This window comes from Oncorhynchus keta, chromosome 8 (assembly GCF_023373465.1).
Source record: "Oncorhynchus keta strain PuntledgeMale-10-30-2019 chromosome 8, Oket_V2, whole genome shotgun sequence".
Classification (NCBI taxonomy): Eukaryota; Metazoa; Chordata; class Actinopteri; order Salmoniformes; family Salmonidae; genus Oncorhynchus; species Oncorhynchus keta.
In genome coordinates, this window is record NC_068428.1 from 43,069,272 (window position 1) to 43,095,740 (window position 26,469).

The window sequence follows — 26,469 nt, forward strand, 5'->3', positions numbered from 1 at the left end:
TCATGAACCTTTAACCTTTAAGATGCCAGACACACTGATGTGTTGTGAAATGTCTGTGTAGATTTTATATTACAAACATGGATGTTGTGGGTCCTTTTGACCCAGAGTTTTTCATGTGTATAGATCTTTGCACAGGTCCAAAATAAACAAGTGTCTCTGATGTATTTTTGTTTCGACTGCTTCTGGATTCACTTTTATAATTACGTTTTGGTGAAAGTTACGTTTTGGTGAAAGTGAGCTTTCCCAAGCTGTCTCTTTCTCATTGCTAAGCAGCAGATCTCTGATACAGACACTCCAAAAAATGAGCTCCAAACAGAAAATGCTTGTTTGTGAGAAAGGAAATATGTTTAACAAAATAGTTCAATATATTGTTTTCAAATCAAATGTTTTATTTCTTCTTTCTGAAATGTCTGACAAGACAAAATCAAGTTTTGGATGTTTTTACTTTGACTATCTTGAGTGTGTTTAAATTAAACTGTGCGGGTCAATCTGACCCATAACACAATGGATGTAGTTTTTTACTCTCAGCAATGCCACTCCTGGGTTAATGTCACTCCTGGGTTAATGTCACTCCTGGGATGATGGAAATGAAAAATGAAAATCCTTGCATCATAAATCCCAACTTCTGTAATGACTGGGATTTATGATGGTTCAGGTATACATCACACAGTCATATAACTTGTATTCTGGCACAGGACATTGCTAGTCTCTTCCCTAGAGGATTGGGGATTTAACATGAGGATATTGGATGTAAAATGTGTTTAGCTCTGGCCAAAAAGTATTGTCATTTCAGATTCACCCTATATGACCCTGCAATGTCAGTTAAGAGTAAACTGTCCCTTTAACAGTGTATCTCTCCTCCTGTATTGTGGGTGAACTGTCCCTTTAACAGTGTATCTCTCCTCCTGTAATGTGGGTGTACTGTCCCTTTAACAGTGTATCTTTCCTCCTGTAATGTGGGTGAGCTGTCCCTTTAACAGTGTATCTTTCCTCCTGTAATGTGGGTGTACTGTCCCTTTAACAGTGTATCTCTCCTCCTGTAATGTGGGTGAACTGTCCCTTTAACAGTGTATCTCTCCTCCTGTAATGTGGGTGAACTGTCCCTTTAACAGTGTATCTCTCCTCCTGTAATGTGGGTGAACTATCCCTTTAACAGTGTATCTTTCCTCCTGTAATGTGTGTGTACTGTCCCTTTAACAGTGTATCTTTCCTCCTGTAATGTGGGTGAACTGTCCCTTTAACAGTGTATCTCTCCTCCTGTAATGTGGGTGAACTGTCCCTTTAACAGTGTATCTTTCCTCCTGTAATGTGGGTGTACTGTCCCTTTAACAGTGTATCTTTCCTCCTGTAATGTGGGTGTACTGTCCCTTTAACAGTGTATCTTTCCTCCTGTAATGTGGGTGAGCTGTCCCTTTAACAGTGTATCTTTCCTCCTGTAATGTGGGTGAGCTGTCCCTTTAACAGTGTATCTTTCCTCCTGTAATGTGGGTGAGCTGTCCCTTTAAATCCAAACCAATGTTGTATGAGTATCTTTTGAACTATCCATCTAATATCTCTCCCTGTAATGTGGGTGAACTTAGTGGATAGCAGCTTTATACGTAGTTTTCTTTGTACATAATATACCTGCCATCATTTTTTTTATGACCGATAACAGCTTCCGGATATCAGAACAGCGTTTACTAACCTCAATTTGGACAAACATTTCTACTTCAAAAAGTTTGCAGCTCTGGACTTTCTGCTTTCTCTGGAAGAGAAGCCCTGATCTCCGGGAATCAAAAGAGAAAGCCGCGGTGAAAGAGACGCACGCGAGTCGGAACCCTGGTCAGACGTGTAATCACTGGAGAACAAACTGGATAGGAGCTATCCTATCTTACCTGAAAAAACTGTAATATCCTATGTTTCTCAAGAGTAGTGGCTGAACGAGTACATGGACATGCGTCTCAATGGTTTTTCTATGCATCGTCAATACCGGACAGCAGATTTGAGTAAGATGAGGGGAGGAGGAGTTTGTCGCTTTGTTAAAAACAGCTAGTGCACGATCTCTAATGTTAAAACGTTTTTTTTGCTTGACTGAGTTATAATGACGCATGATAAGTTGCACACCATAATATTTACTTTCATTTATATTTTTCGTCGATGTCCATTTACCACAACAATCCGATGTTGGCACTAAGACCACACTCAATGAGCTGTGTAGGGTCATAAGCAAACAAGTTAAGGCACATTCAGAGGCGGTGTTTCTCGTGGCTGGTGATTTTAATACAAAGAAACTGACATCTGTTTTACCACATTTTTACCAGCACATCACCCGTGCAAATAGAGGTGACAAAACTCTAGATCAGCTTTATTCCACACACAGAAACACGTACAAGGCCCTCCATTTGGAAATTCTGACCATAGCTCTATCCTCCTACTTCCTGCTTACAAGCAAAAACTCAAACAGGAAGAACCAGTGACGTGCTCAATACTGAAGTGGTCTGATGAAGCGGGTGCTAAGCTACAGGACTGGTTCGATAGCACAGATTGGAATATGTTCCGAGATTCATACGATGACATTGGGGAGTTTTACCACAGCAGTCACCGGCTTCATTAATGACTGTATGGGCGACTTTGTCCCCACAGTGACCATAACCCCCGACGACAGCCACTGTTAAAGGGACAGACTGTTCTCTCTACTACCGCACGGCAAGCGGTACCAGTGCTTCAAGTCTGGAACCAACAGGACCCTGAACAGCTTCTACCCCCAAGCCATTAGACTGCTAAACAAGACTGACAAACAAGACTGCTAGACAAGACTGCTAAACAAGACTGCAAGACAAGACTGCTAGACATGACTGCTAGACAAGACTGCCAGACAAGACTGCCAGACAAGACTGCCAAACAAGACTGCTAGACCAGACTGCTAAACAAGACTGCCAAACAAGACTGCTAAACAAGACTGCTAAACAAGACTGCTAGACAAGACTGCCAAACAAGACTGCTAGACAAGACTGCCAAACAAGACTGCCAGACAAGACTGCCAGACAAGACTGCCAGACAAGACTGCCAGACAAGACTGCCAAAAAAGACTGCTAGACCAGACTGCTAAACAAGACTGCTAGACAAGACTGCTAGACAAGACTGCTAGACAAGACTGCTAGACAAGACTGCCAAACAAGACTGCCAGACAAGACTGCCAGACAAGACTGCCAGACAAGACTGCTAGACAAGACTGCCAGACAAGAGTGCTAGACAAGACTGCTAGACAAGACTGCCAAACAAGACTGCAAGACAAGACTGCTAGACAAGACTGCCAGACAAGACTGCCAGACAAGAGTGCTAGACAAGACTGCTAGACAAGACTGCCAAACAAGACTGCTAGACAAGACTGCTAGACAAGACTGCTAGACAAGACTGCTAGACAAGACTGCCAGACAAGACTGCCAGACAAGAGTGCTAGACAAGACTGCTAGACAAGACTGCCAAACAAGACTGATAGACAAGACTGCTAGACAAGACTGCTAAACAAGACTGCTAGACAAGACTGCTAAATAGCTAATCAAATGGCAACCCGGACCACCTGCATTGACCCTTTATTTGTATATTTTATTTCTTATTTCACCTTTATTTAACCAGGTAGACTAGTTGAGAACACCTTTATTTAACCAGGTAGGCTAGTTGAGAACACCTTTATTTAACCAGGTAGGCTAGTTGAGAACACCTTTATTTAACCAGGTAGACTAGTTGAGAACACCTTTATTTAACCAGGTAGACTAGTTGAGAACACCTTTATTTAACCAGGTAGACTAGTTGATAACACCTTTATTTAACCAGGTAGACTAGTTGAGAACACCTTTATTTAACCAGGTAGACTAGTTGAGAACACCTTTATTTAACCAGGTAGGCTAGTTGAGAACACCTTTATTTAACCAGGTAGACTAGTTGAGAACACCTTTATTTAACCAGGTAGAATAGTTGAGAACACCTTTATTTAACCAGGTAGACTAGTTGAGAACACCTTTATTTAACCAGGTAGACTAGTTGAGAACACAATTTAACCAGGTAGGCTAGTTGAGAACACCTTTATTTAACCAGGTAGACTAGTTGAGAACACCTTTATTTAACCAGGTAGACTAGTTGAGAACACCTTTATTTAACCAGGTAGACTAGTTGAGAACACCTTTATTTAACCAGGTAGACTAGTTGATAACACCTTTATTTAACCAGGTAGGCTAGTTGAGAACACCTTTATTTAACCAGGTAGACTAGTTGAGAACACCTTTATTTAACCAGGTAGACTAGTTGAGAACACCTTTATTTAACCAGGTAGACTAGTTGAGAACACCTTTATTTAACCAGGTAGACTAGTTGAGAACAACTTTATTTAACCAGGTAGACTAGTTGAGAACAAGTTCTCATTTGCAACTGTGACCTGGCCAAGATAAAGCTTAGCAGTGTGAACAGACAACAACACAGAGTTACACATGGAGTAAACAATAAACAAGTCAATAACACAGTAGAAAACAAATAATCTATATACATTGTGTGCAAAAGGCATGAGGAGTTAGGCAATAAATAGGCCATAGGAGTGAATAATTACAATTGAGCAGATTAACACTGGAGTGATAAATTATCAGATGAACATGTGCAGGTAGAGATACTGGTGTGCAAAAGAGCAGAAAAGTAAATAAAATAAAAACAGTATGGGGATGAGGTAGGTAAATTGGGTGGTCTATATACCGATGGACTATGTACAGCTGCAGCGATCGGTCAGCTGCTCCGATAGCAGATGTTTGAAGTTGGTGAGGGAGATAAAAGTCTCCAACTTCAGAGATGTTTGTAATTCGTTCCAGTCGCAGGCAGCAGAGAACTGGAAGGAAAGGCGGCCAAATTAGGTGTTGGCTTTAGGGATGATCAGTGAAATACACCTGCTGGAGCGCGTGCTACGGGTGGGTGTTGCCATCGTGACCAGTGAACTGACTCTACGCAAACACACTGGACTCTACCCACACACTGGACTCTACCCACACACTGGACTCTACCCACACACTGGACTCTACCCACACACTGGACTCTACCCACACACTGGACTCTACCCACACACTGGACTCTACCCCACACACTGGACTCTACCCCACACACTGGACTCTACCCCACACACCGGACTCTACCCCACACACCGGACTCTACCCCACACACCGGACTCTACCCCACACACCGGACTCTACCCACACACCGGACTCTACCCACACACCGGACTCTACCCACACACCGGACTCTACCCACACACCGGACTCTACCCACACACCGGACTCTACCCACACACCGGGCTCTACCCACACAATGGACTCTACCCACACACCGGACTCTACCCACATCGTGGACTCTACCCACACACTGGGCTCTACCCACACACTGGGCTCTACCCATACACTGGGCTCTACCCACACAGTGGGCTCAACCCATACACTCGCAAATACCTACTTATATGTACATAGCTACTTCAATTACCTGATACCCACACACCGGACTCTAACCACACACCGGACTCTAACCACACACTGGACTCTACCCACACACTGGACTCTACCCACACACTGGACTCTACTAACCCTGCACATCGACTCAGTACAGGTACTTCCTGTATATAGCCGTGTTATTACCTGGTACTTCCTGTATATAACCATGTTTTTACCTGGTACCCCTGCACATCGACTCAGTACAGGTACTTCCTGTATATAGCCGTGTTATTACCTGGTACCCCTGCACATCGACTCAGTACAGGTACTTCCTGTATATAACCATGTTATTACCTGGTACCCCCTGCACATCGACTCAGTACAGGTTACTTCCTGTATATAACCAAGTGTTAGTCTACCTGGTTTACCCCTGCACATCGACTCAGTTGTTTACAGGTACTTCCTGTATATAACCACCTGTTATTACCTGGTACTTCCTGTTATATAACCATGTTATTTCACTGTTAGTCCTGCACCTGACTGTTTACAGGTATTTCCTGTATATAACCGTGTTATTACCTGGCATTTCCTGTTAGTCAACACTCAGTACAGGTACTTCCTGTATATAACCATGTTGTTTACCTGGCATTTCACTGTTATCGACTCAGTTTACAGGTACTTCCTGTTATAACCATGTTATTACCTGGTATTTCCTGTATATAACCACCTGTTATTACATGCATTTCACTGTTAGTCTACACCTGTTGTTTACCAAGCATTTCACTGTTAGTCTACACCTGTTGTTTACCAAGCATTTCACTGTTAGTCTACACCTGTTGTTTACCAAGCATTTCACTGTTACTACACCTGTTGTTTACCAAGCATTTCACTGTTAGTCTCCATCTGTTGTTTACCAAGCATTTCACTGTTAGTCTACACCTGTTGTTTACCAAGCATTTCACTGTTAGTCTCCACCTGTTGTTTACCAAGCATTTCACTGTTAGTCTCCACCTGTTGTTTACCAAGCATTTCACTGTTAGTCTACACCTGTTGTTTACCAAGCATTTCACTGTTAGTCTACACCTGTTGTTTACCAAGCATTTCACTGTTAGTCTCCACCTGTTGTTTACCAAGCATTTCACTGTTAGTCTCCACCTGTTGTTTACCAAGCATTTCACTGTTAGTCTCCACCTGTTGTTTACCAAGCATTTCACTGTTAGTCTACACCTGTTGTTTACCAAGCATTTCACTGTTAGTCTCCACCTGTTGTTTACCAAGCATTTCACTGTTAGTCTCCACCTGTTGTTTACCAAGCATTTCACTGTTAGTCTACACCTGTTGTTTACCAAGCATTTCACTGTTAGTCTCCACCTGTTGTTTACCAAGCATTTCACTGTTAGTCTCCACCTGTTGTTTACCAAGCATTTCACTGTTAGTCTCCACCTGTTGTTTACCAAGCATTTCACTGTTAGTCTCCACCTGTTGTTTACCAAGCATTTCACTGTTAGTCTACACCTGTTGTTTACCAAGCATTTCACTGTTAGTCTACACCTGTTGTTTACCAAGCATTTCACTGTTAGTCTCCACCTGTTGTTTACCAAACGTGTGAAAAATAAAATGTGATTTTAGTGAACTATCGTTTTAACTTCAAACTTGAATAACTATTTAATGTTGATTTAACTATAGTTTAACTATATCAATGAGAGACCCCTTGACAGTTTCTCTCTCCCCTCCTCCCCTCTTTCAGACGGACGGGCTCCAGCGACAGTGAGGACAACTTCATCATGTTATATACAGTATGTGAACTGTAATGGCGGTGAACTAATATTTACAGTGTTGGTCCCTTTCAGACGGACGGGCTCCAGCGACAGTGAGAACAACATCATCATGTTATATACAGTATGTGAACTGTAATGGTGGTGAACTAATATTTACAGTGTTGGTCTCTTTCAGACGGACGGGCTCCAGCGACAGTGAGGACAACTTCATCATGTTATTTACAGTATGTGAACTGTAATGGAGGTGAACTAATATTTACAGTGTTGGTCTCTTTCAGACGGACTGCTCCAGCGACAGTGAGGACAACTTCATCATGTTATTTACAGTATGTGAACTGTAATGGCGGTGAACTAATATTTACAGTGTTGGTCTCTTTCAGACGGACGGGCTCCAGCGACAGTGAGGACAACATCATCATGTTATATACAGTATGTGAACTGTAATGGTGGTGAACTAATATTTACAGTGTTGGTCTCTTTCAGACGGACGGGCTCCAGCGACAGTGAGGACAACTTCATCATGTTATTTACAGTATGTGAACTGTAATGGCGGTGAACTAATATTTACAGTGTTGGTCTCTTTCAGACGGACGGGCTCCAGCGACAGTGAGGACAACTTCATCATGTTATTTACAGTATGTGACCTGTAATGGCGGTGAACTAATATTTACAGTGTTGGTCTCTTTCAGACGGACTGCTCCAGCGACAGCGAGAGTGAAGATAACTTCATAATGATCCCACCCAGAGACCATCTGGGCCTGGCCATCTTCTCCATGTTATGCTGCTTCTGGCCCCTGGGCATCGCTGCTTTCTACTTCTCCCAGGGGGTAAGCAGGACACACACACACACACACACACACACACACACACACACACACACACACACACACACACACACACACACACACTAACACACTAACACACACACACACACACACTAACACACACACACTGTATACACCACCCTTTCCGGGGTTACAGTTTCCTTTTTAGCACTTTGGAACTATATTCACAAGTGTGCAGTGAATTTTCAAAACTCTAAGTACAAAAAAAACTACCTTCAAAACCTTTGATTTTACATAAACAAAATGTTGGTAGATATCGTTCACAAGCATTGATCCAAAATATAAACAACAACTTAATCTATTAACAAATCCAATGTTTCAATATTGTCCTTTCAATGTAGTATGCTACAATACTGTAAATTACGGTACATTACACTGTTTTCACATTAGGTAATACACTGAACATCAACATTCCATAATTGAGGACATATTTCACAATGTAATCAAATTATGTAAATAATTTTTAGCAGGCAGTAGTTTGCATCAAGCCTGTCTTGAGTACTTGGCCATAGGTTCTGGTCTAAATCTGTGGGGGTAGAATCGTTTAGCACAGCGAATCCAATCCTGAAATAGGTCTTGAGTGAAATCATTGCATCCCTCGTCCATGGCCTGAAGGAGGGTGTCACGCTCATGGGAGTGGCAATCATACATCTTCCACCTGTACTGTAATTGTGTATTGTATTTTAAAGTATTGTATTGTACTTATGTATTGTAGTGGCCATGTACATGGCTCAGTTCATAACAGCATGGCACTAGAAACACCAGAGTTGTGGGTTCAATTCCCAGTGGGGTCTCATACCAAAATGCTTGGACTGTTGTCACTTTGGATGAAAGTGGCTGCTACGTATATTGCATATATTACAGTATTGTAATGGCCTATATTACAGTATTACAGTTCTGTAATGGCCTATATTACAATATTACAGTACTGTAATGGCCTATATTACAGTATTACAGTACTGTAATGGCCTATATTACAGTACTGTAATATAGACTACATTGTTAGTTTGGAATTGTTGGTTAGATTACTTGTTGGTTATTACTGCATTGTCGGAACTAGAAGCACAATCATTTCGCTACACTCGCATTAACATCTGCTAACCATGTGTATGTGACAAATAAAATTCGATTTGATGTTTTGATTTGATTTGATGTAATGTCCTATATTACAGTATTACAGGACTGTAATGGCCGATATTACAGTATTACAGGACTGTAATGTCGTATATTACAGTATTACAGGACTGTAATGTCGTATATTACAGTATTACAGGACTGTATTGGCCTATTTTATGGTATTACAGGACTGTATTGGACAACTCAATTTTAGTAAAGCATACTTTTTGTGTTTCTACTTTACATACATACATTTTCATTATGTAGTTCTCAAAATCTATCTGTGATTTTTTTAGAATTCAAGGCACACTTAACCAGCATGGCTACCACAGCATTCTGCAGCGATACGCCATCCCATCTGGTTTGCGCTGGGTGGGACTATCATTTGTTTTTCAACAGGACAATGACCCAACGCACCTCTGGTCTGTGTTTGGCCTATTTGACCAAGAAGGAGAGTGATGGAGTGCTGCATCAGATGATCTGGCTTCCACAATCACCCAAACTCAACCCAATTGAGATGGTTGGACCGCCGAGTGCAGGAAAATCAGTCAACGAGTGCTCAGAATATGTAGGAACTCTTTCAAGACTGTTGGAAAAGCATTCCAGGTGAAGCTGGTTGAGAGAATCCCAAGAGTGTGCAAAGCTGTCAAAGGCAAAGGGTGGCTACTTTGAAGAATCTAAAATCCCAAATATATTTTGATTTGTTTAATGATTCCATATGTGTTATTTCATAGTTTTGATGTCTTCACTATTATTCTACAATGTAAAAATAAATAAAAACTCTTGAGGTGTTTCCAAACTTTTGATTGGTACCGTAGGTATTCCTATTGTTCAGGTGGGTGAGGGCAATGTGGAGTGCAATTGAGATTGCATCATCTGTGGATCTGTTGGTGCGTTATGCAAATTGAAATGTTTCTAAGGTGACTGGGATGATCGTGTTGATGTGAGCCATGGCCAGCCTTTCAAAGTATTTCATGGCTATAGATGTGAGTGCTACGGGGGCGATAGTCATTTAGGCAGGTTACCTTGGTGTTCTTGGGCATGGGGACAATGGTGGGCTGCTTGAAACAAGTTGGTATTATACATATTACAGGGATAGGTTGAAAATGTAATTGAAGACACTTGCCAGCTGGTCAGCGCATGCTCTGAGTATGTGTCCTGGTATTCTGTCTGGCCCCGCGGCCTTTGCGAATGTTAACCTGTTTAAAGGTCTTACCGTGTGATCACAGAGCCATCTGGAACAGCTGGTGCTCGCATGCATGGTTCAGTATTGTTTGCTTCGTTTAGCTTGTCTGGTAATTTTGCATGGCTGGGCAGCTCGCGGCTGGGCTTCCTTTTGTAAGCTGTGATAAGGTGCAAGCCCTGCCACATCAGAGCCGGCGTAGTAGGATCTTAGTCCTGTCTTGACACTTTGCCTGTTTTATGGCTGGTCCAAGTTTGTAGCACGATATCTTATAGGCATCCAGATTAGTGTCCAGCTCCTTGAAAGCAGCAGCTCTAGCGTTTAACTCAGTGCTGATGTTGCCTGTAATCCATGGCTTCTGGTTGGGATATACGTGCGGTCACTGTGGGGAAGACATCATCGATGCACTTGTTACTGAAGCCGGTGCCTGATGTGGTAACCTCCTCAATGTTCTCAGATGAATCCCGGCACATATTGCAGTCTGTGCTAGCAACACAGTCCTGTAGTTTAGGGAAAGTGGGAAACTTGGTCAGTTGTACAACAATGCCTTCAGCTGAAATGTGCATTTAACCCAACCAACCCCTCTGAATCAGAGAGATGCGGTGGCTGCCTTAATCGACATCCACGTTTTTGGTGCCCAGGGAACAGTAGGTTAACTGCCTTGCTCAGAATGACAGATTTGAACGTTTACAGCTCAGGGATTCAATCCAGCAACCTTTCGGTTACTGGCCCAACGCTCTAACCGCTAGGCTACCTGCTTAGAATTCCTGCTTAGAATTCCCTTCATTGCGTGTCACTGGTAATTCCTGTTTGAGTTTTTGCTTGTAAGAATGAATCAGGACGATATAGAGTTATGGTCATATTTGCAGGGGGGCTTTGTGTGCGTTTCTCTGTGTGGAGTGAAGGTGGTGTAGTTTTTTGGGGTAAAAAGATTTAAGTTTTCCTGCTTTGGAGAAACAGAAGAAGTTCCCTGCATTATATTCACCGGCCACTTGGAGCGCTGCCTCTGGATGAACATGTTCTTGTTTGCTTATATACAGCTCGTTGAGTGCGGTCTTGGTGCCAGCATCGGTTTGTGGTGGTAAATAGACGGCTACGAAAAATATTGATGAAAACTCTGCTGGTAAATAGTATGGTCTGCAGCTTATCGTTAGGTATTCTAACTTGTAGACAAACCAGTTTACATGTAAAATCAATAGGTTTACTAAATGTTGAAGTAATTAAGAGCATCAATTGAGAGCAGTCAGACGATGTAATAGTCTTTTAACAAAAGAGAAGAGAATCATATTACAAATAATGTGAGTATTGCATTTCGAAAGACAATTACTTATTACAAACATGTATTGCAATGTGAAACGTATTTCTAGATGAAACACTGATTTAAGTTTGGTGAAAAAAGTGCCAGGATTCCTCCAGACGTGACGCTTGGCATCCAGGTCAAAGAGTTCTTTCGGTGCATTTTTCAGAACTCTAAGCGGGCTCTCATGTGCCTTTTACTGAGGAGTGGTTTTTGTCTGGTTACTCAACCAATAAGGCCTGGTTGGTGGAGTGATGCGGAGATGGTTGTCCTTCTGGAAAGTTCACCCATCTCCACAGAGGAACTCTGGAGCTCTGTCAGAGTGAACATCAGCTTCTTGGTCACCTCCCTGACCAAGGCCCTTCTCCCCTTTTTGTTCAGCTGTAGGAAGAGTCTTGGTGTTTCCAAACTTCTTCCATTTAAGAATGATATAGGCCACTTTGTTCTCGGGGTCCTTCAATGCTGCAGAACTTTTTTGGTACCCTTCCCCAGGTCTGTGCCACAATCCTGTCTCGGAGCTCCACGGACAATTGCTTCGAACTCATGACGTGGTTTCTGCTCTGACATGCAGTCAAGTGTAAATTATACCTAAAGATAAATTAGCAAAAATGTCAAAAAACCTGTGTTTGCTTTGTCGTTATGGGGTATTGTGTGTAGATTGTAGAAAAAAGTAATTTCATCCATTTTATAAGAAGGCTGTAATGTAAAAAAAATTGGAAAAAGTCAAAGGGTCTGAGTACTTTCTGAATGCACTGTACATGTAATTGCACCAAAGTAATTTAAAAAATAATTAATTAACACGCAACACACCTGTCAATACCTGGACACATCAGTGCTTTCTAATTCTCAGGGCTATAACACACACCCAGTGGTGTGAAGTACTTTAGTAGAACTACTACTTAAATAGTTTTTTCGGAGTATCTGTACTTTATTTTACTATTCATATTTTTGCCAACTTTTACTTCACTACATTCCTAAAGAAAATAATATACTTTTTCCTCCATACATTTTCCCAGACACCCAAATGTACTCATTACATTTTGACAGGAAAATCGTCCAATTCACACACTTATCAAGAGAACATCCCTGCCTCCAATCTGGCAACTCATTCAAACTTCTTAGGGCTGCAATCCCGTTAACGGGATCGATATGACAACAGCCAGTGAAAGTGCAGGGCGCCAAATTCAAAACAACAGAAATCTCACACTTAAAATTCCTCAAATATACATGTATTTTATACCGTTTTAAAGGTAATCTTGTTGTTAATCCCACCACAGTGCCCAATTTCAAATAGGCTTTACAGCAAAAGCACCACAAACAATTATGTTAGGTGACCACCAACTCACAGAAAAACCCAGCCATTTTTCCAGCCAAAGAGAGGAGTCACAAAAAAACACAAATTGAGATAAAATGAATGACTAACCTCTGATGATCTTCATCAGATGACACTTATAGGACTTCATGTTACACAATACATGTATGTTTTGTTCAATGAAGTGCCTATTTATATGTTAAAAAATCTCAGTATACATTGGCGCGTTATGTTCACTAGTTCCAAAAACATCTGGTGATATTGCAGAGAGCCACATCATTTGACAGAAATACTCATTATAAATGTTGATGAAAATACAATTCTTAGACATGGAAATATAGATACCTCTCCTTAATGCAACCGCTGTGTCAGATTTCAAAAAAACTTCCCGGAAAAAACAAACCATGCAATAATCTGAGACGGCGCTCAGAAAAATAAAATAAAATATCCGCCATGTTGGAGTCAACAGAAATCAGAAATAACATTATACATATTCCATTAACTTTGATGATCTTCATCAGAATACACTCCCAGGAATCGCAGTTCCACAATAAATGCTTGATTTGTTCGATAATGTCCATTATTTATGTCCAAGTAGCTACTTTTATTTGCGTGTTTAGTACACATCCAAATACTCGTGCAGGTCCAGCCGAACGTCGGACAAAAACTTCAAAGAGTTATATCACAGGTCGGAGAAAATTGTCAAACTAATTATAGAATCAATCTTTAGGATGTTGTTATCCTAAATCTTCAATAACGTTCCAACCTGAGAATTTCTATGTCTGTAGAGAAGCAATGGACCGCAGGTCGCTATCATGTGAAATGCGCGTGACCAGGACCTGGCTCTCTGCCAGACCACTGACTCAAAGAGCTCCCATCCGGCTACACAACACAATAGAAGCCTCATTCAAGTTTCTAAAGACGGTTGACATCTAGTGGAAGCCCTAGGAAGTGCAACTTGATCCATATCCCACTGTGTATTCAATAGGAGCTGGGTTGAAAATCGACCAACCTCAGATTTCCCACTTCCTGTTTGGATTTTGTCTCAGGTTTTTGCCTGCCATATGAGTTCTGTTATATTCACAGACATCATTCAAACAGTTTTAGAAACTTCAGAGTGTTTTCTATCCAATACTACTAATAATATGCATATATCCGCAACTGGGACTGAGGAGCAGGCCATTTACTCTGGGTACCTCTGAGCACCTTTCATCCAAGCTACTCAATAATGCCCCTGCAGCCATAATACGTTTTAAACGCAAATGCTTGTTTGTAAATTATGTCTGAGTGTTGGAGTGCCCCTGGCTATCCGTCAATGAAAATAAATGAAAAATTGTGCCATCTGGTTTGTTTAATATAAGCAATTGTTTATGATTTGTACTTTTACTTTTAATACTTAGGTACATTTTAGCAATTCCGTTTACTTTTGATACTTAAGTATAGTTTAACCCAAATATTTTTAGACTGTTACTCAAGTGGTATTTTACTGGGTAACTATCACTTGAGTCATTTTCTATTAAGGTATCTGTACTTTTACTCAAGATTGGACAATTTAATACTTTTTCATCCACTGCACACACATGTTACCTGGACACATCAGTGCTTTATACTTCTCAGGGCTATAACACTGCCAGGCTGTTGATGGCCAAGTCCATCTCAAGTGTGAAGTCTTATTAACGAAGGCTAAACATCCAGTCTCCTCATCTGTTTGTGTGACCACGGAACTTGGCAGGCAGACGGAACTTGGCTGTCTGTGAATTATTTTAGCAGCTTATTTAGTTCTCCCTCAGTAATTATAGGAAATTATCTAGTCTAATGATTAGAGATGTGTTTAGAGATGGCTCATTCCTTCAGCCTGTCAATCTATTGTGAGTGAAGCAGTAGGAGAAGGGCATTTTTTTACCTCTACATGATCGGTAGGACACCGCGGGACGGTTGAGCTAACGTAGGCTAATGCGATTAGCGTGAGGTGGTAAGTAACAAGAACATTTCCCAGGACATAGACATATCTGATATGAGCAGAAAGCTTCAATTCTTGTTAATCTAACTGCACTCTCCAATTTACAGTAGCTATTACAGTGAAATAATACCATGCTATTGTTTGAGGAGAGGCACAGTTTTGAACTTGAACAGTTCTAATAAACTAATGAGGCACATTTGGGCAGTCTGATACAACATTTTGAACAGAAATGCAATGGTTCATTGGATCAGTCTAAAACTTTTCACATACACTACTGCCATCTAGTGGCCAAAATCTAAATTGCGCATGGCCTGGAATAATACCTTATGGCCTTTCTCTTGCATTTCAAGATGATGGTACAAAAAACTGTCTTTGTATTGTCTTTTACCAGATCTAATGTTATATTCTTCTACATTCATTTCACATTTCCACAAACTTCAAAGTTTTTCCTTTCAAATGGTATCAAGAATATGCATATCCTTACTTCAGGTCCTGAGGTACAGGCAGTTAGATTTGGGTATGTCATTTTAGTCAAAAATTGGAAAAGTTCAGATCCTTAAGAGGTTTTTAATATACAGTGCCTTGCGAAAGTATTTGGCCCCCTTGAACTTTGCGACCTTTTGCCAAATTTCAGGCTTCAAACATAAAGATATAAAACTGTATTTTTTTGTGAAGAATCAACAACAAGTGGGACACAATCATGAAGTGGAACGACATTTATTGGATATTTCAAACTTTTGTAACAAATCAAAAACTGAAAAATTGGGCATACAACCTACCTGGAGTACAACCTACCTGGAGTGTCCAGAGGTACAACCTACCTGGAGTGTCCAGAGGTACAACCTACCTGGAGTGTCCAGAGGTACAACCTACCTGGAGTGTCCAGAGGTACAACCTACCTGGAGTGTCCAGAGGTACAACCTACCTGGAGTGTCCAGAGGTACAACCTACCTGGAGTGTCCAGAGGTACAACCTACCTGGAGTGTCCAGAGGTACAACCTACCTGGAGTGTCCAGAGGTACAACCTACCTGGAGTGTCCAGAGGTACAACCTACCTGGAGTGTCCTGAGGTACAACCTACCTGGAGTGTCCTGAGGTACAACCTACCTGGAGTGTCCTGAGGTACAACCTACCTGGAGTGTCCTGAGGTACAACCTACCTGGAGTGTCCTGAGGTACAACCTACCTGGAGTGTCCTGAGGTACAACCTACCTGGAGTGTCCTGAGGTACAACCTACCTGGAGTGTCCTGAGGTACAACCTACCTGGAGTGTCCTGAGGTACAACCTACCTGGAGTGTCCTGAGGTACAACCTACCTACCTGGAGTGTCCTGAGGTACAACCTACCTACCTGGAGTGTCCTGAGGTACAACCTACCTACCTGGAGTGTCCTGAGGTACAACCTACCCGGAGTGTCCTGAGGTACAACCTACCCGGAGTGTCCTGAGGTACAACCTACCCGGAGTGTCCTGAGGTACAACCTACCCGGAGTGTCCTGAGGTACAACCTACCCGGAGTGTCCTGAGGTACAACCTACCCGGAGTGTCCTGAGGTACAACCTACCCGGAGTGTCCTGAGGTACAACCTACCCGGAGTGTCCTGAGGTACAACCTACCTGGAGTGTCCTGAGGTACAAGGTGTCAAGTGCTCAGAGACATGGCCAAGATCAAGAAGGCTGAAACACGACCACCACTGAATAATATTCACAAGTTGAAGCATCTAGATTGGGTTAAGAAATGCCTGAAGACAGGTTTTTTTTGTTTTGTTTTATGGACAGATGAAATGAGAGTGACTCTTGATGGACCAGATGGATGGGCCCGTGGCTGGATCAGTAATGCACACAGGGCACCACTTCAAGTCAGGCGTCAGTAAGGTGAAGGAGGGGTACTGGTATGGACTGCTATCATTAAGGATGAGATACTCTGACCTTTTCGGGTTGAAATATGGATATGGACCGAAACTCACCTCCCAAACTTACTGCCTGTTTCTGGAAGATTCTTTCTTCAAGAAGTGGTACAGGAAGAAGTCGTCAGCATTCAAGAAGGCCATTCTCTTTATGCAGGACAATGCTCCATCACATGCATCCAAGTACTCCACTGCTTGGCTAGCCAGCAAGGGCCTCAAAGATGCCCCAATAATAACCTGGCACCCTTCCTCACCTGACTTATTGAGAACTTGTGGGCCCTTCTCAAACGTGAGAATTAAAGTGAGGGAAGACAATAGACTTCTTTGAACAGCATTTGGGAGGCTGAGGTTGCTGCTCCAACGAAAGTTGATCGTAAACAGATCACAAGTTCAAACAGGTGCCATTAATACAGGTAACAAGTGGAGGACAGAGGAGCCTCTTAAAGAAGAAGTTACAGGTCTGTGAGAGCCAGAAATCTTGCTTGTTTGTAGGTGACCAAATACTTATTTTCCACCATCATTTGCAAATAAATTCATTAAAAATCCTACAATGTGATTTTCTGGATTTTTGTACCTATGTACCTTTTGTACCTATGATGACAATTACAGGCCTCTCTCATCTTTTTAAGTGGGAGAACTTGCACAATTGGTGGCTGACTAAATACTTTTTTGCCCCACTGTACGTACACACACACACACACACACACACACACACGGTAAAAAATAAACAGTTTTTTTTTTGTTTTTTTTAACCTTTAATTAACTAGGCAAGTCAGTTAAGAACAAATTCTTATTTTCAATGATGGCCTAGGAACAGTGGGTTAACTGCCTGTTCAGGGGCAGAACGACAGATATGTACCTTGTCAGCTTGGGGATTTGAACTTGTAACCTTTCGGTTACTAGTCCAACGCTCTAACCACTAGGCTACCCTGCCGTCCAGTCTGGCACAAATAGTAGATTCATATGGTAGACAAACCTATAAACAATCTATATACACACATCATTAGCCACTTACAAGATCAATATTCTTTTACAATGTATTTATAGGTCTCCTTTTTTCTTTTATCCCAGGCTTCATCGAAAAATTCAGCAAACGGAAATACACAATGGACAAAACACATTTCAATTTCCCCTCACCACTCAGCCACATACTGCCAGGCTATATCTGGTGGTCTGTCTCCTCACCACTCAGCCACATACTGCCAGGCTATATCTGGTGGTCTGTCTCCTCACCACTCAGCCACATACTGCCAGGGTATATCTGGTGGTCTGTCCCCTCACCACTCAGCCACATACTGCCAGGGTATATCTGGTGGTCTGTCCCCTCACCACTCAGCCACATAGTACCAGGGTATATCTGGTGGTCTGTCCCCTCACCACTCAGCCACATAATACCAGGGTATATCTGGTGGTCTGTCCCCTCACCACTCAGCCACATAGTACCAGGGTATATCTGGTGGTCTGTCCCCTCACCACTCAGCCACATAGTACCAGGGTATATCTGGTGGTCTGTCTCCTCACCACTCAGCCACATAGTACCAGGGTATATCTGGTGGTCTGTCCCCTCACCACTCAGCCACATACTGCCAGGGTATATCTGGTGGTCTGTCCCCTCACCACTCAGCCACATAGTACCAGGCTATATCTGGTGGTCTGTCCCCTCACCACTCAGCCACATAATACCAGGGTATATCTGGTGGTCTGTCTCCTCACCACTCAGCCACATAGTACCAGGCTATATCTGGTGGTCTGTCTCCTCACCACTCAGCCACATAGTACCAGGCTATATCTGGTGGTCTGTCCCCTCACCACTCAGCCACATAGAACCAGGGTATATCTGGTGGTCTGTCCCCTCACCACTCAGCCACATAGTACCAGGGTATATCTGGTGGTCTGTCTCCTCACCACTCAGCCACATAGTACCAGGGTATATCTGGTGGTCTGTCCCCTCACCACTCAGCCACATAGTACCAGGCTATATCTGGTGGTCTGTCCCCTCACCACTCAGCCACATAGTACCAGGGTATATCTGGTGGTCTGTCCCCTCACCACTCAGCCACATAGTACCAGGCTATATCTGGTGGTCTGTCCCCTCACCACTCAGCCACATAGTACCAGGGTATATCTGGTGGTCTGTCCCCTCACCACTCAGCCACATACTGCCAGGCTATATCTGGTGGTCTGTCTCCTCACCACTCAGCCACATACTGCCAGGCTATATCTGGTGGTCTGTCTCCTCACCACTCAGCCACATACTGCCAGGCTATATCTGGTGGTCTGTCTCCTCACCACTCAGCCACATACTGCCAGGGTATATCTGGTGGTCTGTCCCCTCACCACTCAGCCACATACTGCCAGGGTATATCTGGTGGTCTGTCCCCTCACCACTCAGCCACATAGTACCAGGCTATATCTGGTGGTCTGTCCCCTCACCACTCAGCCACATAATACCAGGGTATATCTGGTGGTCTGTCCCCTCACCACTCAGCCACATAGTACCAGGGTATATCTGGTGGTCTGTCCCCTCACCACTCAGCCACATAGTACCAGGGTATATCTGGTGGTCTGTCTCCTCACCACTCAGCCACATAGTACCAGGGTATATCTGGTGGTCTGTCCCCTCACCACTCAGCCACATAGTACCAGGGTATATCTGGTGGTCTGTCCCCTCACCACTCAGCCACATACTGCCAGGGTATATCTGGTGGTCTGTCCCCTCACCACTCAGCCACATAGTACCAGGCTATATCTGGTGGTCTGTCTCCTCACCACTCAGCCACATAGTACCAGGCTATATCTGGTGGTCTGTCTCCTCACCACTCAGCCACATAATACCAGGCTATATCTGGTGGTCTGTCCCCTCACCACTCAGCCACATAGTACCAGGGTATATCTGGTGGTCTGTCCCCTCACCACTCAGCCACATAATACCAGGGTATATCTGGTGGTCTGTCTCCTCACCACTCAGCCACATAGTACCAGGGTATATCTGGTGGTCTGTCTCCTCATCACTCAGCCACATAGTACCAGGGTATATCTGGTGGTCTGTCCCCTCACCACTCAGCCACATAGTACCAGGCTATATCTGGTGGTCTGTCTCCTCACCACTCAGCCACATAGTACCAGGCTATATCTGGTGGTCTGTCTCCTCACCACTCAGCCACATAATACCAGGCTATATCTGGTGGTCTGTCCCCTCACCACTCAGCCACATAGTACCAGGGTATATCTGGTGGTCTGTCTCCTCACCACTCAGCCACATACTGCCAGGGTATATCTGGTGGTCTGTCCCCTCACCACTCAGCCACATAATACCAGGGTATATCTGGTGGTCTGTCCCCTCACTACTCAGCCACATACTGCCAGGGTATATCTGGTGGTCTGTCCCCTCACCACTCAGCCACATAATACCAGGGTATATCTGGTGGTCTGTCTCCTCATCACTCAGCCACATACTGCCAGGCTATATCTGGTGGTCTGTCCCCTCACCACTCAGCCACATAGTACCAGGGTATATCTGGTGGTCTGTCTCCTCACCACTCAGCCACATACTGCCAGGGTATATCTGGTGGTCTGTCCCCTCACCACTCAGCCACATAATACCAGGGTATATCTGGTGGTCTGTCTCCTCATCACTCAGTCACATACTGCCAGGCTATATCTGGTGGTCTGTCCCCTCACCACTCAGCCACATAATACCAGGGTATATCTGGTGGTCTGTCCCCTCACCACTCAGCCACATAATACCAGGGTATATCTGGTGGTCTGTCTCCTCACCACTCAGCCACATAGTACCAGGCTATATCTGGTGGTCTGTCTCCTCACCACTCAGCCACATAGTACCAGGCTATATCTGGTGGTCTGTCTCCTCACCACTCAGCCACATAATACCAGGCTATATCTGGTGGTCTGTCCCCTCACCACTCAGCCACATAGTACCAGGGTATATCTGGTGGTCTGTCCCCTCACCACTCAGCCACATAATACCAGGGTATATCTGGTGGTCTGTCTCCTCAATACTCAGCCACATACTGCCAGGGTATATCTGGTGGTCTGTCCCCAATCACCACTCAGCCACATAATACCAGGGTATATCTGGTGGTCTGTCCCCTCACCACTCAGCCACATAATACCAGGGCATATCTGGTGGTCTGTCCCCTCACCACTCAGCCACATAATACCAGGGTATATCTGGTGGTCTGTCTCCTCACCACTCAGCCACATAATACCAGGGTATATCTGGTGGTCTGTCTCCTCACCACTCAGCCACATAATACCAGGGTATATCTGGTGGTCTGTCTCCTCACCACTCAGCCACATAATACCATTTTCAATACGTTTCAATACACAGAGGCAATATCCCTGATCTGACCTGTTTCAATACGCAGAGACAATATACCTGATCTGACCTGTTTCAATACGCAGAGGCAATATCCCTGATCTGACCTGTTTCAATACACAGAGGAAATATCCCTGATCTGACCGGTTTCAATACACAGAGACAATATCCATGATCTTACCTGTTTCAATACACGGAGACAATATCCCTGATCTGACCTGTTTCAATACACAGAGACAATATCCCTGATCTGACCTGTTTCAATACACAGAGGCAATATCCCTGATCTGACCTGTTTCAATATGCAGAGACAATATCCCTGATCTGACCTGTTTCAATACACAGAGGCAATATCCCTGATCTGACCTGTTTCAATACGCAGAGACAATATACCTGATCTGACCTGTTTCAATACGCAGAGGCAATATCCCTGATCTGACCTGTTTCAATACACAGAGGCAATATCCCTGATCTGACCTGTTTCAATACACAGAGACAATATCCCTGATCTGACCTGTTTCAATACACAGAGACAATATCCCTGATCTGACCTGTTTCAATACGCAGAGGCAATATCCACACCTTCCATCTCACCTCACAGGGTTCCCAGCCCGTGTCCCCTGTTATTGCAAATATAGGTTCAAACTTGTGGACACCCAAAATAATAATAACGTACTGCTCTGTTATGGACGCGTTAGTTTTAGAGATACCTCTTAGCACCCCACTCTCCTGCTAAAGAATCAAATCAAAGTTTATTCATCACGTGCTCCGAATACATCAGGTATTTCACCTTAAAGTGAAATGCTTAATTACAGGCTCTAACCAATAGTGCAAAAAAAAAAAGGTATTAGGTCCAGATCAGAACACACCCATGTCTGATACAGTTTAGAATACGTAGCATAACCAATATCTCGTCTGTCTCAGGGCTGTCTCAGGGCTGGCTTCATCCATATTCCATTGGAGAGACAATGGCCCTCGGCAGTAGGCTAATTAAACACATACAATACACCCTCTCCATCAAAGTGCTCTGGACGATTATAGTATGACTGCATGATCAATACTTGTAGCCGGGTACGCAGATAACTGTGTGCGCGTGTGTGTGTGTGTGTGTGTGTGTGACTGCATCATCAATACCTAGTCAGGGATGCAGATCACAAACTAACCTCAGGCAGCCACAGAGACCCAATAATAAATGGATGATAGAATCTCTATGTACACTGTGATGTCTGCAAGAGGTTAACATCAATACAACATGCATCCAATTCATTGTAAGTATTCACGAGAGACGTAGATGGTCTAATGCAATACAAATCTGTGTGTTCAACTGGAGAAGCTGAAATGCAATAATACCATCTACCTGCAGTGAAGCCTCTCAACATTTATGTCACATTCATTCATCTAGCAGACACTCCCAAACTAGAGCAACCCACAGGAGAAACCAGGATCAAGCACCCTGTAACCAGCTCTGCAATGATTGTTTGAAAAAGAGAGATACTTTGAACTGAGTTTCATTTTCAATTAATCGAAAATGAGGCATAGCAAACTGAGGAAATCGGTCAATTGAAATACATTCATTGGGCCCTAATCTATGGATTTCAAACGACTGGGCAGGGGTTCAGCCATGGGTGGGCCTGGGAGGGCATAGGACCACCCACTTGGCAGACAGGCCCACCCACTGCTCAGATGAGAAGAGAGATGGAGAGAGGGAGGAGAGAGGGAGAGATGGAGAGAGGGAGGAGAGAGGGAGAGAGGGAGGGAGGGAGAGATGGAGGGAGAGATGGAGGAGAGATGTAGGAGAGATGGAGAGAGGGAGGAGAGATGGAGAGATGGTGGAGAGAGGGAGGAGAGAGATGGAGAGATGGAGAGAGGGAGAGGAGAGCCGGATCCAAAATGGAGATGTATGGGTAAACCACTTCTCCAATCTTTTTGGCTCTATAACAAAGAACAAACAGCAAAAACATACACATGATCAAACACAAATCTTAGAATAAACTATTAAAAATAACCCACTGGATTCTCCACTGGATTCTCCAATTACTTAGAATGAGCTACAGGACAAAATAAAAACCCTCCAACCCAAAAAGGCGTGTGGTGTTGATGGTATCCTTAATGAAATGGTCAAATACACAGACAACAAATTCCATTTGGCTATACTAAAACTCTTTAACATCATCCTTAGCTCTGGCATCTTCCCCAATATTTGGAAGCAAGGACTTATCACCCCAATCCACAAAAGTGGAGACAAATTTGACCCCAATAATTACCGTGGGATATGCGTCAACAGCAACCTTGGGAAAATCCTCTGCATAATCATTAACAGCAGACTCGTACATTTCCTCAGTGAAAACAATGTGCTGAGAAAATTTCAAATTGACTACAAAATATTGTACGACAGACAACGCAGTGATGCATTGATCTCTCTCTCTCTCTCCTGGGCGTCTGTCCATGGTGGCGGCTCCGACGCGGGACATGGACCCCACTCAGTCAATGTCTTAGTCCCCTCTCCTCGCGTCCCTGGATAGTCCACCCTCGCCGCCGACCATGGCCTAGTAGTCCTCACCCAGAACCCCACTGGACTGAGGAGCAGATCGGGACTGAAGGGCAGCTCAGGACTGAAGGGCAGCTCGGGACTGAAGGGCAGCTCGGGACTGAGGGAAAGCTCGGGAGTGAGAGAAAGCTCGGGAGTGAGAGGAAGCTTGGGAGTGAGAGGAAGCTCGGGAGTGAGAGGAAGCTCAGGCAGGTAGATAGATCTACCAGATCCTGGCTGACTGGCGGATCTGGAAGAGTCTGGTTGACTGGCAGATCTGGAAGAGTCTGGTTGACTGGCAGATCTGGAAGAGTCTGGTTGACTGGCAGATCTGGAAGAGTCTGGTTGACTGGCAGATCTGGAAGAGTCTGGTTGACTGGCAGATCTGGAAGAGTCTGGTTGACTGGCAGATCTGGAAGAGTCTGGTTGACTGGCAGATCTGGAAGAGTCTGGTTGACTGGCAGATCTGGAAGAGTCTGGCTGACTGGCAGATCTGGAAGAGTCTGGTTGACTGGCAGATCTGGAAGAGTCTGGTTGACTGGCAGATCTGGAAGAGTCTGGTTGACTGGCAGATCTGGAAGAGTCTGGTTGACTGGCAGATCTGGAAGAGTCTGGTTGACTGTCTGATCTGGAAGAGTCTGGCTGACTCCATGATCTGGAAGAGCTCTGGTTGACCATGGCAGATCTGAAGAGTCTGGCAGACTGACAGATCTGGAAGCTCCGTGCAGAATGACAGGTCTGGCTGCTCCATGCAGACTGACAGCTCTGGCTGCTCCATGCAGACTGACAGCTTCTTGCAGACTGACAGCTCTGGCTGACTCCATGCAGACTGGCATCTCTGGCTGCTTCATGCAGACTGACAGCTCTGGCTGCTCCATGTAGACTGACAGCTCCTTGCAGACTGGCAGCTCTGGCTGCTCCATGCAGACTGACAGCTGACAGCTCTGGCTGCTTCATGACTGACATCTCTGGCTGCTCCATGCAGACTGGCAGCTCCATGCAGACTGGTAGCTCCTTGCAGACTGACAGCTCTGGCTGCTCCATGTAGACTGACAGCTCCTTGCAGACTGACAGCTCTGGACTGCTCCATGCAGACTGGCAGCTCTGGCTGCTTCATGCAGACTGGTAGCATCTCTGGCTGCTCCATGCAGCTCTGGCAGCTCCATGCAGACTGGCAGCTCCATGCAGACTGACAGCTCTGGCTGCTCCATGCAGACTGACAGCTCTGGCTGCTTCACTGACAGCTCTGCAGACTGGCAGCTCCATGCAGACTGGTAGCTCCATGCAGACTGGTAGCTCCTTGCAGACTGGCAGCTCCTTGCAGACTGACAGCTCTGGCTACTCCATGTAGACTGACAGCTCCTTGCAGACTGACAGCTCTGTCTGCTTCATGCAGACTGACAGCTCTGGCTGCTTCATGCAGACTGACAGCTCTGGCTGCTCCATGCAGACTGGCAGCTCCATGCAGACTGGCAGCTCCTTGCAGACTGGCAGATCCTTGCAGACTGACAGCTCTGGCTGCTCCATGTAGACTGACAGCTCCTTGCAGACTGACAGCTCTGGCTGCTCCATGCAGACTGACAGCTCTGGCTGCTTCATGCAGACTGACAGCTCTGTCTGCTTCATGCAGACTGACAGCTCTGGCTGCTTCATGCAGACTGACATCTCTGGCTGCTCCATGTAGACTGACAGCTCTGGCTGCAGACTGACAGCTCTGGCTGCTCCATGCAGACTGACAGCTCTGGCTGCTCCATGCAGACTGACAGCTCTGGCTGCTTCATGCAGACTGACAGCTCTGGCTGCTCCATGCAGACTGGCAGCTCCTTGCAGACTGACAGCTCCTTGCAGACTGGCAGCTCCTTGCAGACTGGCAGCTCCTTGCAGACTGGCAGCTCCTTGCAGACTGGCAGCTCTGGCTGCTCCATGCAGACTGACAGCTCTAGCTGCGCTGAACAGGCAGCATACTCCAGCAGCGCTGGAGAGGCGAGGCGCACAGTAGGCCTGATGCGTGGTGCTGGTACTGGTGGTCCCGGACCGAGGACACGCACAGGAAGCCTGGTGCAGGGAGCTGCTACCGGAGGGCTGGGGTGTGCAGGTGGTACTAGATAGACCGGACCGTGCATGCGCACTGGAGCTCTTGAGCACCAAGCCTGCCCAACCTTACCTGGCTCGATGCCCACTCTAGCCCGGCCGATACGAGGAGCTGGAATATACCGCACCGGGCTATGCACCCTCACTGGGGACAACATGCGCACCACTGCATAACACGGTGCCTGCCCGGTCTCTCTAGCCCCCCGGTAAGCACAGGGCGTTTGCGCCGATCTCCTACCTGGCATAGCCATACTCCCTGTGAGCCCCTTCCCCAATACATTTTTGGGGCTGACTCTCGGGCTTCCATCCGCTCTGCCGTGCTAGCTCCTCATATTGCCGCCTCTCTGCTTTTGCTGCCTCCAGCTCGGCTTTGGGGCGACAATAATCTCCAGGCTGTTTCCAGGGTCCTTTTCCGTCTAGAATCTCCTCCCAAGTCCATTTCTCCAAGTAGTGCAGCCTCTCCCACTGTAGTTGCTGCTGCTCCTGCTGCTGCTGCCTCTGTTGCCTCTCCTGCGGCTCCCGCCTGTTGACACGCTGCTTGGTCCGGTTGTGGTGGGTGATTCTGTAACGGTTTTCTAGGTGTGAAGGAGAGTCGGACCAAACTGCAGCGTGTAGATTGCGATCCATGTTTAATACACAACGTAAACACGAATTAACACAAACACTACAAAACAAAAAAA

At 44.9% G+C, this 26,469-nt stretch overlaps 1 protein-coding gene and 1 long non-coding RNA gene across 4 annotated transcripts in view; one reads left to right on the forward strand and one right to left on the reverse strand.

The window, feature by feature from the left end:
• Positions 1 to 26,469, forward strand: part of syndig1l (synapse differentiation inducing 1-like) — a 121,973-nt gene that overhangs the window by 88,957 nt on the left and 6,547 nt on the right. For both annotated transcript variants that reach the window (XM_052524320.1, XM_052524319.1), the window contains exon 3: positions 7,906 to 8,043. In XM_052524320.1, coding sequence (XP_052380280.1) covers positions 7,906 to 8,043 — 138 coding nt within the window. The remainder of the gene's footprint in view (positions 1 to 7,905; positions 8,044 to 26,469) is intronic.
• On the reverse strand, positions 6,389 to 7,017 carry LOC127931464 (uncharacterized). Of its 2 annotated transcripts, XR_008141324.1 has the most exons (4): positions 6,774 to 7,017; positions 6,666 to 6,737; positions 6,522 to 6,629; positions 6,389 to 6,449 (listed from the first exon to the last, which is right to left on the reverse strand). It is a non-coding gene; the product is annotated as an uncharacterized LOC127931464 (long non-coding RNA). The 2 variants fall into 2 exon arrangements; XR_008141323.1 differs by lacking the exon at positions 6,666 to 6,737.